This window comes from Pristiophorus japonicus, chromosome 10 (genome assembly GCF_044704955.1).
Source record: "Pristiophorus japonicus isolate sPriJap1 chromosome 10, sPriJap1.hap1, whole genome shotgun sequence".
Lineage (NCBI taxonomy): Eukaryota > Metazoa > Chordata > Chondrichthyes > Pristiophoridae > Pristiophorus > Pristiophorus japonicus.
The window spans coordinates 161,672-174,632 of NC_091986.1; the positions used below are offsets into that span (position 1 = coordinate 161,672).

The 12,961-nt window shown below is 45.4% G+C and overlaps 1 protein-coding gene across 1 annotated transcript in view; it reads right to left on the minus strand.

Annotated features, from left to right (window-relative positions):
• Positions 1 to 12,961, minus strand: part of dnajc3a (DnaJ (Hsp40) homolog, subfamily C, member 3a) — a 95,552-nt gene that overhangs the window by 16,121 nt on the left and 66,470 nt on the right. Inside the window, exon 8 of the mRNA XM_070891689.1 lies at positions 6,303 to 6,408. Within this exon, the coding sequence (XP_070747790.1) occupies positions 6,303 to 6,408 (106 nt within the window). The remainder of the gene's footprint in view (positions 1 to 6,302; positions 6,409 to 12,961) is intronic.

Sequence of the window (12,961 nt, forward strand, 5' to 3'; positions counted from 1 at the left end):
CTTCCGCCATCTCTTTTAATACCCTGGGATGCATTTCATCAGGACCAGGGGACTTGTCTACCTTGAGTCCCATTAGCCTGTCCAGCACTACCCCCCTAGTGATAGTGATTGTCTCAAGGTCCTCCCTTCCCACATTCCTGTGACCAGCAATTTTTGGCATGGTTTTTGTGTCTTCCACTGTGAAGACCGAAGCAAAATAATTGTTTAAGGTCTCAGCCATTTCCACATTTCCCATTATTAAATCCCCCTTCTCATCTTCTAAGGGACCAACATTTACTTTAGTCACTCTTTTCCGTTTTATATATCTGTAAAAGCTTTTACTATCTGTTTTAATGTTTTGCGCAAGTTTACCTTCGTAATCTATCTTTCCTTTCTTTATTGCTTTTTTAGTCATTCTTTGCTGTTGTTTAAAATTTTCCCAATCCACTAGTTTCCCACTAACCTTGGCCACCTTATACGCATTGGTCTTTGATTTGATACTCTCCCTTATTTCCTTGGTTATCCACGGCTGATTATCCCTTCTCTTACCGCCCTTCTTTTTCACTGGAATATATTTTTGTTGCGCACTATGAAAGAGCTCCATAAAAGTCCTCCACTGTTCCTCAATTGTGCCACCGTTTAGTCTGTGTTTCCAGTCTACTGGAACAAACTTGGATACATTGCACTCAGTCCCTTCATCTGGGTCATTAATATAGATTGTAAATAGCTGAGGCTCCAGCACGGATCCTTGCAGCACCCCACTAGTTGCAGCCTGCCAACCTGAAAAAGACCAGTTTATCCCTACTCTCTGATTTCTGTCCATTAACCAATCCTCGATCCATGCCAATACATTACCTGTAATCCCATAAGCCCCTATCTTGTGTATAACCTCTTACGTGGCACCTTATCGAATGCCTTTTGTAAATCCAAATATACTACATCCACTGGTTCCCCTTTGTCTACAGTTAGTTACATCCACAAAAAATTCTAATAAACGATTTCCCCTTCATAAAACCATGTTGACTCTGATAATCATGTTTTGATTTTCTAAGTGCCCTGATATCACTTCCTTAATAATGGATTCCAGCAATTTCCTGACGACAGATGTCAGGCTAACTGGCCTGTAGTGCCCCGTTTTCTCTCTCACCCCTCTTTTGAATAGCGGTGTTAATTTGCTACCTTCCAATCCGCTGGTACCATTCTAGAATCTATGAAATTTTGGAAGATCAAAACCAATGCACACACAATCTTGCAGTCACTTCTTTTAGAACCCTCGGATGCAAGCCGTCAGGTCCAGGGGATCTGTCGGCTTTTAGCCCCATTAATTTCTCCAGTACTTGTTCTATACATATATTAAAGACGTTAAGTTCCCCACCCGCATTAGACCCTTGGTTCCCACCATTCTTGGTATGCTTTGTCTGTCTTCTACTGTGAAGACAGATATAAAATATTTATTTAATGTTTCTGCCATTTCCTTATTCCCCATAATAATTTCTCCTGTCTCAGCCTCTAAGGGACCAATATTTACTTTTGCTACTCTCTTCCTTTTTACATAGTTCTCAAAGCTCTTACAATCTGTTTTTATACTTTCTGCTAGTTTTCTCTCATTCTATTTTTTCCCCTTATCAATTTTTTGGTCATCCTTTCCTAGTTTCTGAAACTCTCCCAATCCTCAGGCTTGCTACTATTCTTCGCAACATTATAAGCTTCTACTTTCAATCTAATGCTAACTTAACTTCTTTAGTTAGCCACGGATGGATCACGTTTCCCGTGGAGTTACTGTTTCTCCCACAACTTAATCATTCTAAAATGTGTTTAAACTCCAGAATACTAGCAATAAAGCAAATAATCAGTTAATGATAGTGGTGTTGACAAATGTTGAATATTGGTTGACGCACTAGCCAAAATTCCCCGTACTTTGAATAATGCCATAGTACCTTTATCAACCCTTAAATCAATTGGAACAGTCAGACTTGGCCTTGCATTAATGCCTCATCTGAAGGATAGCACCTACGAAAATGGTGCACTCCTTCAGTACTGTACTGAAGTGTCAATTCCAGATAATCTGAAGGAGAGCTTGAACCCACAACCTTCTGACACAAAGAGTGTGCTCTCAACTCAGGGAACTAAAAATCTAGGCCTAAAATAAAAATCTTAATTTAAAAAATCACCAGACAACTGAATGTTTAAGTTGTGCTTCCGAGATAACATGTAGCGCCTCACTCGGGTGCACCTGGTGATGCTGATGTCATCGCTGTGTGCAGTGCCCCATTACCGCCCTGGAAGATTAATTATCCGGTTTTACCGCCTGATGCTGTGTTTCAGTTGGGAGTCAGCTAGAGGAGCGCTATTTAAAAGCAGCAGGATCGGGTAAATGTTTAGTCAGCCAATAATGGTTGCTGCTCACTGCCACAAAGGCAGACAGGGGTTTTGATTTTACCAATTTCCAATTGAAGGAATGTTCTGCCTGTTAAAGATTCGTAACTTTCATTGAGGGCAGATTTGAAAGTCCCAATATTTATTTTGTTCCATGGGGGCTGTGCTGGCACTCGGCCTTGCGCTCTGATGTCACCGTCGGCAGAGAGAAAGACCGCAAAATGTGACCAGAGAGGTGGCCCAACAGGGCTATCAACAGGAGACCTTATCCTCTCAGGGTATTCCAGAAGTTCTCCACATCAATTTCACTGAGGAACAGTGTATTCGAAGGCTGCGCTTCAACAAGGACATTGTCACAGAGATCCGCCACCAGACCTCAAGCCTCCGACCAGAGCAAGGATGGTTCTCAGTGGCAATCGAGGTCACCATCGCTTTAATTTCTACACCAGCGGATCCTTCTAGTGTGCAACAGTAAACATCTCCAACATCTCCCAGTTTGCCGTCCATTGCTGCATCTGCGAGGTCACAAGCTCTTTACAGAAGGAGAAGATAATACATTTCCTTCCCCATGACCAGAGAGAAGCAGCATGAGTGTGCATGTGGCTTTGCAAGGATAGCAGGCTTCTCCATGGTGCAGAGCACCACTGACTGCACCCATGTCACTTTGGGGGAACTGCCTAACAATCCTGAGGAATTCCATAACTGCAAAGGCTATCACTCACTGAAAGTGTAGCTGGTGTGCGATCACACACCGAATCTTCAGTCAATGCCCGATATCCTGGCAGCAGCCACAATGCATTCATCCTGCACCAGACCGGTGTGCCAGTTCTCTTCCAGCCACCACATCAAGCTCGCGGCTGGCTGATCGGAGACAAGGGGCTATCTGCTCTCCAATTGGCTCATGACACCCCCCTGCAACCCCAACACTCCTGCCCAGCACTCATACAATGTGTGCCATGCTGCCACTAGGAACATCATTGAGCAGACCATCGGAGTGCTCAAGCAACAATTCCACTGCCTTGACAGTCACAGAATCACAGAAATTTACAGCACAGAAGGAGGCCATTTCAACCCATCATGTCCACACCAGCCGACAAAATTATCCAGCCTAATCCCACTTTCCAGCTCTTGGTCCGTAGTCCTTCAAGTGCACATCCAAGTATTTTTTAAATGTGGTGAGGGTTCAGGCAGTGAGTTCGAGACCTCCACCACCCTCTGGGTGAAGACATTTCCCCTCAAATCCCCTCTGAACCTCCTACCAATTACTTTATTTCTATGACCCCTGGTTCTGACCCCTCTGCTAAGGGAAATAGATCCTTCCTAACCACTCTGCCTAAGCCCCTCATAATTTTAAACAACTTGATAAGGTCTCCCCTCACCCTTCTCTATTCCAAAGAAGGAGTCCTCCAGTACTCGGCTGAGTGGGTATCCCTTTTTGTTGTGTGCTGCATGCTGCACTACTTGGCCATCATGAAGGCGCAGCCATTGCCACCAGACATAGCTACACCAACTCAGGAGGAGGAAGACTAGGAGCAGGAGCAGGAGCAGCAACAGCCGCGACAAAGGAGGCAGTCACTCAATCAGCATTCTGCAAGGGTGGTCCGCGACTGCTTCATCAAACTTAAATTCCAACCCACTTCCTGGTTGCACTGCAAGTCCCTATCAGCTCATCAATGTCCCCCTTCCATACCACAGCCCCAAGACAGCACCCAATATGCAACATTTAACATTCTAATTAAACTTTCTCATTATATTCACCACACTTATAAACACTTAAATTTACCAATCACCCTGGTGCGATACATTGCATCCCCTCTTAACACTGGGATTACCTATTCTCGAACTTCTTCGTAGCGTGTCCCCTGTGGCTGCAGCACGGCTGGTGGAACGCTGCTGAGTGTCAAGGGCAGACACGACAGATGGCCTTGCAGGACGCCCTCGACCAACTCTGGGCCTGGAAGGTCTGGCTGTAAGCTGCATCACCTCAGGCTGGATGACAGCAGTCTGGGCTGGCTGGGTGACAGGCAGCGACAAGTGCAATGGCGAACTGGCAGTGGTGGGATCAGGAATGCTGTCATCCTGAGAGAGGACAGTAGGTTCCTGCTCCACTGCCACTCCCCCGGGGCAGCACCTCAGGATCCCTATCAATCTGCTGGAGCACAGATTGGTGGGATCCCAAGGCGACTGTGGTGGACAGAACAGTAATGGCAGCAGTCACAGCCCATGTAGCATCCAGCTGAGACTGCACGAGAGCAGTCTGAGATGCGATATCACCAACCAGTGACTGCCTGACAGCATACTTCCGCCTGTGCTGCAATGGAAGCTGCCACATCGCTCATGACACGGATCATGAGGTCTGGAGCCCCACGGTCACTCTGGGAGTCCACCATCATCTGCAGACTGTAAATGATGGGCTCCATGGTGCGTGCAGAGATCTGTGGTATGTTAGAGGCGGACTCCTTCATGCTCCTTATTCATTGCCGAGGGGCTCTCGGGCACCCTTGCCATTGCACCTATGATGTCGGAGTGCATGGCCATCACCCTTCTTGCGAACGCCTCCACGTCAGAGTCTTGTGCAGCAGAACTGGCACACGAACTCTCCATCGAGCTACCCTTCCCCCTTGGCCTTATTACAGCCCACTAGGTACCGGTGCATCACCCAGTGCAGACCCCTCTACTAAGCTAGCCTCCAACGACTGCGTAGTGCCAGTCTCTGAGCTGGTGCCTGCGGGTGAGAGATGCAATGATGCGGTGCTTGGGTCCTCCTCTTTGCCCTCGTCGCCATCATGGGGGGGGAATAAGTACAGGCTGGTCACCTGCTTGATGATTAATTGAAAGCATAAATGGCACAAGACTTGTGTTAAATTGAGGGCAGGAGTATACAGGAATGGAGCAAGGAATGCAGACAGTATCAGGAGCTGGAAAGTGCTAAAGCTTTCTGATGTTTGAAGGAAGTGGGATGAGAAAAGTAGAATGCATAAAGATATCGTTCCCCCCCAGCAGGGTCGATGTCGCCGACGGCCACGGTGCCCACCACATGCTGCCAAATGAGCCGCAGCACTCGCTCCTCCAGGTCCGAGAGCTGTTAGATCGGAGCTTCACCCCCGCCTGTCCTCTGCTGCTCCCTCGGATTCCTTTGCAGTCCAAGATGGCACAAAGGAATTTGAGAGTGTAAGAGTCCAGCTAGTTTGTGGGAGATATGCCTGCAGTCATTGAATAACTATGAATGTAGGCAAGGCATGAGATGAGGATGAGTTTGAGTAGCTGCACATGTTTGGTGGGTGAGTGGTGGTTTGCACAGTGCGCACAGACAGAGGTTCAGAGGTTGGTATGTAGGAGGTGGGGAAGCATGTACTCACTCACCTTGACCACCCGATTGAAGTCATTGAATTTCTTCCGGCACTGTGAGAGTTCGTTGAATGACAGTGCTGGCCACTTCCCTCCACATGGCACTGAAGACCTTGGATAATGTCCTCCTTCCAATTGCTGGGAAGAGCACTCCCTCCACCAATGCCACGTCATTAAAACGACAAGCTCTCTCCCTTACAGCTGGACTAGCAGCAGCCATATCAAAAGGTCCTTGCAGTTCCTCAGTTCTCCTTCAGATGCAACATTGCTGAAAATGAAGAGTTGCAGCTTGAACTAACCTCCCGTTTAAGAGCTGGAATGAGTCAGTGTGAAGGATTGAAGGATGATTGCTGAATGCAAGTCACCTGAAATTGGGTAGTGCTCTGGAGGTAGCGCCCCAGAGGTCATTAGCACCTGATTTACCGTCTCCTCCCTTCCTGGCGCACCAAAGCACAACTTAAAAGTTAAGATTCCTTTGCGTTTGGCGCAAAATTTTCAAAATGTAAAAAGTTGCTGTCCCATTTCTCCCCCAGTATCTTAGTACATGCTACCATCATATCAAACAAAATCTCAAATAGCCCAACGACTAAACTTCTTACCTTTGATAAACAATGGCATATTCTTTCCTTTGCGTACAGAGTGTACTGAAGGACATTTGGTTCCGTTTTCATAGCAGATTCATATTTACTGACAGCATCAGAGTATCTTTGTTAGAAAAAAAAATATTTACACTACTATAAGAATTAAAAGCAATATTTTCTGTATTCTTTGTTGTAATAAGAAGTGATTTCCAATTAGAAACATAGAAAATAGGTGCAGGAGCAGGCCATTCGGCCCTTCGAGCCTGCACCGCCATTCAATGAGTTCATGACTGAACATGCAACTTCAGTACCCCATTCCTGCTTTCTCACCATACCTCTTGATCCCCCTGGTAGTAAGGACTACATCCAACTCCTTTTTGAATATATTTAGTGAATTGGCCTCAACAACTTTCTGTGGTAGAGAATTCCACAGGTTCACCACTGGGTGAAGAAGTTTCTCCTCATCTCGATCCTAAATGGCTTACCCCTTTTCCTTAGACTGTGACCCCTGGTTCTGGACTTGCCCAACATTGGGAACATTCGTCCTGCATCTAACCTGTCTAAACCCATCAGAATTTTAAAAGTTTCTATGAGATCCCCTCTCATTCTTGGGGTATGATTCTCGCTTCGGGGTTGTTACTTGAAATTTGCGAGAGGTCCTGGGTTCAAATCCTGGACAAGCCCTCATTTAACATTAATGATTTAGACGAGGGGATTAAATGTATTTTCTCCAAATTTGCGGATGACACTAAGTTGGGGGGCAATGTGAGCTGCGGGAAGGATGCTATGAGGCTGCAGAGTGACTTGGATAGTTTAGGTGAGTGGGCAAATGCATGGCAGATGAAGTATAATGTGGATAAATGTGAGGTTATCCACTTTGGTGGTAAAAACAGAGAGACAGACTATTATCTGAATGGTGACAGATTAGAAAAAGGAGGTGCAACGAGACCTGGGTGCCATGGTACATCAGTCATTGAAGGTTGGCATGCAGGTACAGCAGGCAGTTAAGAAAGCAAATGGCATGTTGGCCTTCATAGCGAGGGGATTTGAGTACAGGGGTAGGGAGGTGTTACTACAGTTGTACAGGGCCTTGGTGAGGCCACACCTGGAGTATTGTGTACAGTTTTAGTCTCCTAACTTGAGGAAGGACATTCTTGCTATTGAGGGAGTACAGCGAAGGTTCACCAGACTGATTCCCGGGATGGCGAGACTGACATATCAAGAAAGACTGGATCAACTGGGCTTGTGTTCAGAAGAGAGGGGATCTCATAGAAACGTTTAAAATTTTGACGGTTTAGACAGGTTAGATGCAGGAAAAATGTTCCCAATGTTGGGGAAGTCCAGAACCAGGGGTCACAGTCTAAGGAAAAGGGGTAAGCCATTTTGGACTGAGATGAGGAGAAACTTCTTCACCCAGAGAGTGGTGAACCTGTGGAATTCTCTACCACAGAAAGTTGTTGAGGCCAATTCACTAAATATATTCAAAAAGGAGTTAGATGTCGTCCTTACTACTCGGGGGAATCAAGGGGTATGTCGAGAAAGCAGGAATGGGGTACTGAAGTTGCATGTTCAGCCATGAACTCATTGAAAGGCGGTGCAGGCTCGAGGGGCCGAATGGCCTATTCCTGCACCTATTTCTTATGTTTCTAGGTTTCTTCTGAACTCCAAGCCCAGTTGATCCAGTCTTTCTTGATATGTCAGTCCCGCCATCCCAGGAATCAGTCTGGTGACCCTTTGCTGCACTCAATAGCAAGAATGTCCTTCCTCAAGTTACGAGACCAAACCTAAAGTAAATGTTTAGAAGATGAGAAGGGGGATTTAATAATGGGAAATGTGGAAATGGCTGAGACCTTAAATAATTATTTTGCTTAGGTCTTCACAGTGGAAGACACAAAAACCATGCCAAAAATTGCTGGTCACAGGAATGTGGGAAGGGAGGACCTTGAGACAATCACTATCACTAGGGGGGTAGTGCTGGACAGGTTAATGGGACTCAAGGTAGACAAGTCCCCTGGTCCTGATGAAATGCATCCCAGGGTATTAAAAGAGATGGCGGAAGTTATAGCAGATGCATTCGTTATAATCTACCAAAATTCTCTAGACTCTGGGGAAGTACCAGCGGATTGGAAAGCAGCTAATGTAACGCCTCGGTTTAAAAAAGGGGGCAGACAAAAGGCAGGTAACTATAGGCCGGTTAGTTTAACATCTGTAGTGGGGAAAATGCTTGAAACTATTAAGGAAGAAACAGCGGGACATCTAGATAGGAATAATGCCATCAAGCAGACACAACATGGATTCATGAAGGGAAAATCATGTTTAATTAATTTACTGGAATTCTTTGAGGATATAACGAGCATGGTGGATAGAGGTGTACCGATGGATGTGGTGTATTTAGATTTCCAAAAGGCATTCGATAAGGTGCCACACAAAAGGTTACTGCAGAAGATAAAGGTTCGTGGAGTCAGAGGAAATGTATTAGCATGGATAGAGAATTGGCTGGCTAACAGAAAGCAGATAGTTGGGATAAATGGATGCTTTTTGGGTTGGAAATCAGTGGTTAGTGGTGTGCCACAGGGATCGGTGCTGGGACCACAACTGTTTACAATATACATAGATGACCTGAAAGAGAGGAGAGAGTGTAGTGTAACAAAATTTGCAGATGACACAAAGATTAGTGGGAAAGCGGGTTGTGTAGAGGACACAGAAAGGCTGCAAAGAGATTTAGATAGGTTAAGTGAATGGGCTAAGGTTTTGCAGATGGAATACAATGTCGGAAAGTGTGAGGTCATCCACCTTGAAAAAAAAACAGTAAAAGGGATTATTATTTGAACGGGGAGAAATTACAACATGCTGCGGTACAGAGGGACCTGGAGGTCATTGTGCATGAAACTCTTTTTGGTCCCAAAAAGTTAGTTTGCAGGTGCAGCAGGTAATCAGGAAGACGAATGGAATGTTGGCCTTCATTGCGAGAGGGATGGAATACAAAAGCAGGGAGGTCCTGCTGCAACTGTATAGGGTATTGGTGAGGCCGCACCTGGAGTACTGCGTGCAGTTTTGGTCACCTTACTTAAGGAAGGATATACTAGCTTTGGAGGGGGTACAGAGACGATTCACTAGGCTGATTCCGGAGATGAGGGGGTTCTCTTATAATGATAGATTGAGTAGACTGGGTCTTTATTCGTTGGGAGTTCAGAAGGATGAGGGGTGATCTTATAGAAACATTTAAAATAATGAAAAGGATAGACAAGATAGAGGCAGAGAGGTTGTTTCCACTGGTCGGGGAGACTAGAACTGGGGAGCACAGCCTCAAAATACGGGGGGAGCCAATTTAAAACCGAGTTGAGAAGGAATTTCTTCTCCCAGAGGGTTGTGAATCTGTGGAATTCTCTGCCCAAGGAAGCAGTTGAGGCTGGCTCATTGAATGTATTCAATGTATTCACGGATAGATAGATTTTTAACCAATAAGGGAATTAAGGGTTACGGGGAGCGGGCGGGTAAGTGGAGCTGAGTCCACGGCCAGATCAGCCATGATCTTGTTGAATGGCGGAGCAGGCTCGAGGGGCTAGATGGCCTACTCCTGTTCCTATGTAAAACTGTACACAATACTCCAGGTGTGGCCTCACCAAGGCCCTGTACAACTGTAGCAACACCTCCCTGCCCCTGTACTCAAATTCCCTCGCTATGAAGGCCAACATGCCATTTGCCTTCTTAACCGCCTGCTGTACCTGCATGCCAACCTTCAATGACTGAAATACCATGACACCCAGGTCTCGTTGCACCTCCCCTTTTCCTAATCTGTCACCATTCAGATAATAGCCTGTCTCTCTGTTTTTACCACCAAAGTGGATAATCTCACATTTATCCACATTATACTTCATCTGCCATGCATTTGCCCACTCACCTAACCTATCCAAGTCACTCTGCAGCCTCATAGCATCCTCCTTGCAGCTCACACTGCCACCTAACTTAGTGTCATCCGCAAATTTGGAGATACTATATTTAATCCCCTCGTCTAAATCATTAATGTACAATGTAAACAGCTGGGACCCCAGCACAGAACCTTGCGGTACCCCACTAGTCACTACCTGCCATTCTGAAAAGTACCCATTTACTCCTACTCTTTGCTTCCTGTCTGCCAACCAGTTCTCAATCCATGTCAGCACACTACCCCCAATCCCATGTGCTTTAACTTTGCACATTAATCTCTTGTGTGGGACCTTGTCGAAAGCCTTCTGAAAGTCCAAATGCACCACATAAACTGATTCTCCTCTGTCCACTCTACTAAAAACATCCTCAAAAAATTCCAGAAGATTTGTCAAGCATGATTTCCCTTTCACAAATCCATGCTGGCTTGGACCTATCATGTCACCTCTTTCCAAATGCGCTGCTATGACATCCTTAATAATTGATTCCATCATTTTACCCACTACCGATGTCAGGCTGACCGGTCGATAATTCAGTTTTATCTCTCCCTCTTTTTTTTAAAAAGTGGGGTTACATTGGAGTGGAGGGTAGCCATAGGAACTGATCCAGAGTCTATGGAATGTTGGAAAATGACTGTCGATGCATCCACTATTTCCAAGGCCACCTCCTTAAGTACTCTGGGATGCAGTCCATCAGGCCCTGGGGATTTATCAGCCTTCAATCCCATCAATTACCCCAACACAATTTCCCGACAATAAGGATTTCCCTCTGTTCCTCCTTCTTACTAGACTCTCTGACCCCTTTTATATCCAGACGGTTGTTGTGTCCTCTTTAGTGAATACCGAACCAAAGTACTTGTTCAATTGGTCTGCCATTTCTTTGTTCCCGGTTATGACTTCCCCTGATTCTGACTGCAGGGGACCTACATTTGTTTTTACTAACCTTTTTCTCTTTACATATCTATAGAAGCTTTTGCAGTCCGTCTTAATGTTCCCTGCAAGCTTCCTCTCGTACTCTATTTTTCCTGCCCTAATCAAAATTGTGTTTATACATTGTCACTAAGGCGATGCTGAACAATGCCCATAAACTCAAGTATAGAAACATAGAAAATAGGTGCAGGAGTGGACCATTCGGCCCTTCGAGCCTGCACCACCATTCAATAAGATCATGGCTGATCATCCACCTCAGTACCCCTTTCCTGCTTTCTCTCCATACACCTTGATCACTTTGGCTGTAAGGGCCATATCTAACTCCCTTTTGAATATATCTAACGAACTGGCCTCAACAACTTTCTACGGTAGGGAATTCCACAGGTTAACAACTCTGAGTGAAGAAATTTCTCCTCATCTCAGTCCTATATGGCTTACCCATTATCCTTAGACTGTGATCCCTGGTTCTGGACTTCCCCAACATCGGGAACATTCTTCCTGCCTCTAACCTGTCCAAGCCCGTCAGAATTTTATATGTTTCTATGAAATCCCCTCTCATTCTTCTTAACTCCAGTGGATACAAGCCCAATTGATCCAGTCTCTCCTTATAGGTCATTCCTGCCATCCCAGGAATCAGTCTGGTGAACCTTCGCTGTACTCCCTCAATAGCAAGAACATCCTTCCTCAGATTAGGAGACCAAAACGGAACACAATATTCCAGGTGAGGCCTCACCAAGGCCCTGTACAACTGCAGTAAGACCTTCCTGCTCCTATACTCAAATCCCCTAGCTATGAAGGTCAACATACCATTTACCTTCTTCACCACCTGCTGTACCTGCAAGCCAAACTTCAATGACTGATGTACCATGACACCCAGGGCTCGTTGCATCTCCTCTTTTCCTAATCTGTCACCATTCAGATAATATTCTGTCTTCCTGTTTTTGCCACCAAAGTGGGTAACCTCACATTTATCCACATTATACTGCACCTGTCATGCATTTGCCCACTCACCTAATCTGTCCAAGTCACGCTGCAGTCTCTTAGCATCCTCCTCACAGCTCGCATTGCCACCCAGCTTAATGTCATTTGCAAACTTGGAGATATTACATTCAATTCCTTCATCTAAATCATTGATGTATATTGTAAATAACTGGGGTCCCAGCACTGAACCCTGCGGCACCCCACTGGTCACTGCCTGCCATTCTGAAAAGGACCCGTTTATTCCGACTCTCTGCTTCCTGTCTGCCAACCAGTTCTCTATCCAAGTCAGTACATTATCCCCAATACCATGTGCTTTAATTTTGCACACCAATTACTTGTGTTGGACCTTGTCAAAAGCCTTTTGAAAGTCCAAATACACCACATCCACTGGTTCTCCCTTGTCCACTCTACTAGTTACATCCTCAAAAAATTCCAGAAGATTTGTCAAGCATGATTTCCCTTTCATAAATCCATGCTGACTTGGACTGATCCTGTCACTGCTTTCCAAATGCGCTGCTATTTCATCTTTAATAATTGATTCCAACATTTTCCCCACCACCAATGTCAGGCTAAGCGGTCTATAATACCCCATTTTCTCTCTCCCTCCTTTTTTTAAAAAAAGTGGTGTTACATTAGCTACCCTCCAGTCCATAGGAACTGATCCAGAGTCAATAGAAAGTTGGAAAATGATTACAAATGCATCCACTATTTCTCGGGCCACTTCCTTAAGTATTCTGGGATGCAGACTATCAGGCCCTGGGGATTTATTGGCCTTCAATTCCATCAATTTCCCCAACACAATTTGCTGACTAATAAGGATTTCCTTCAGTTTCTTCTTTTCGC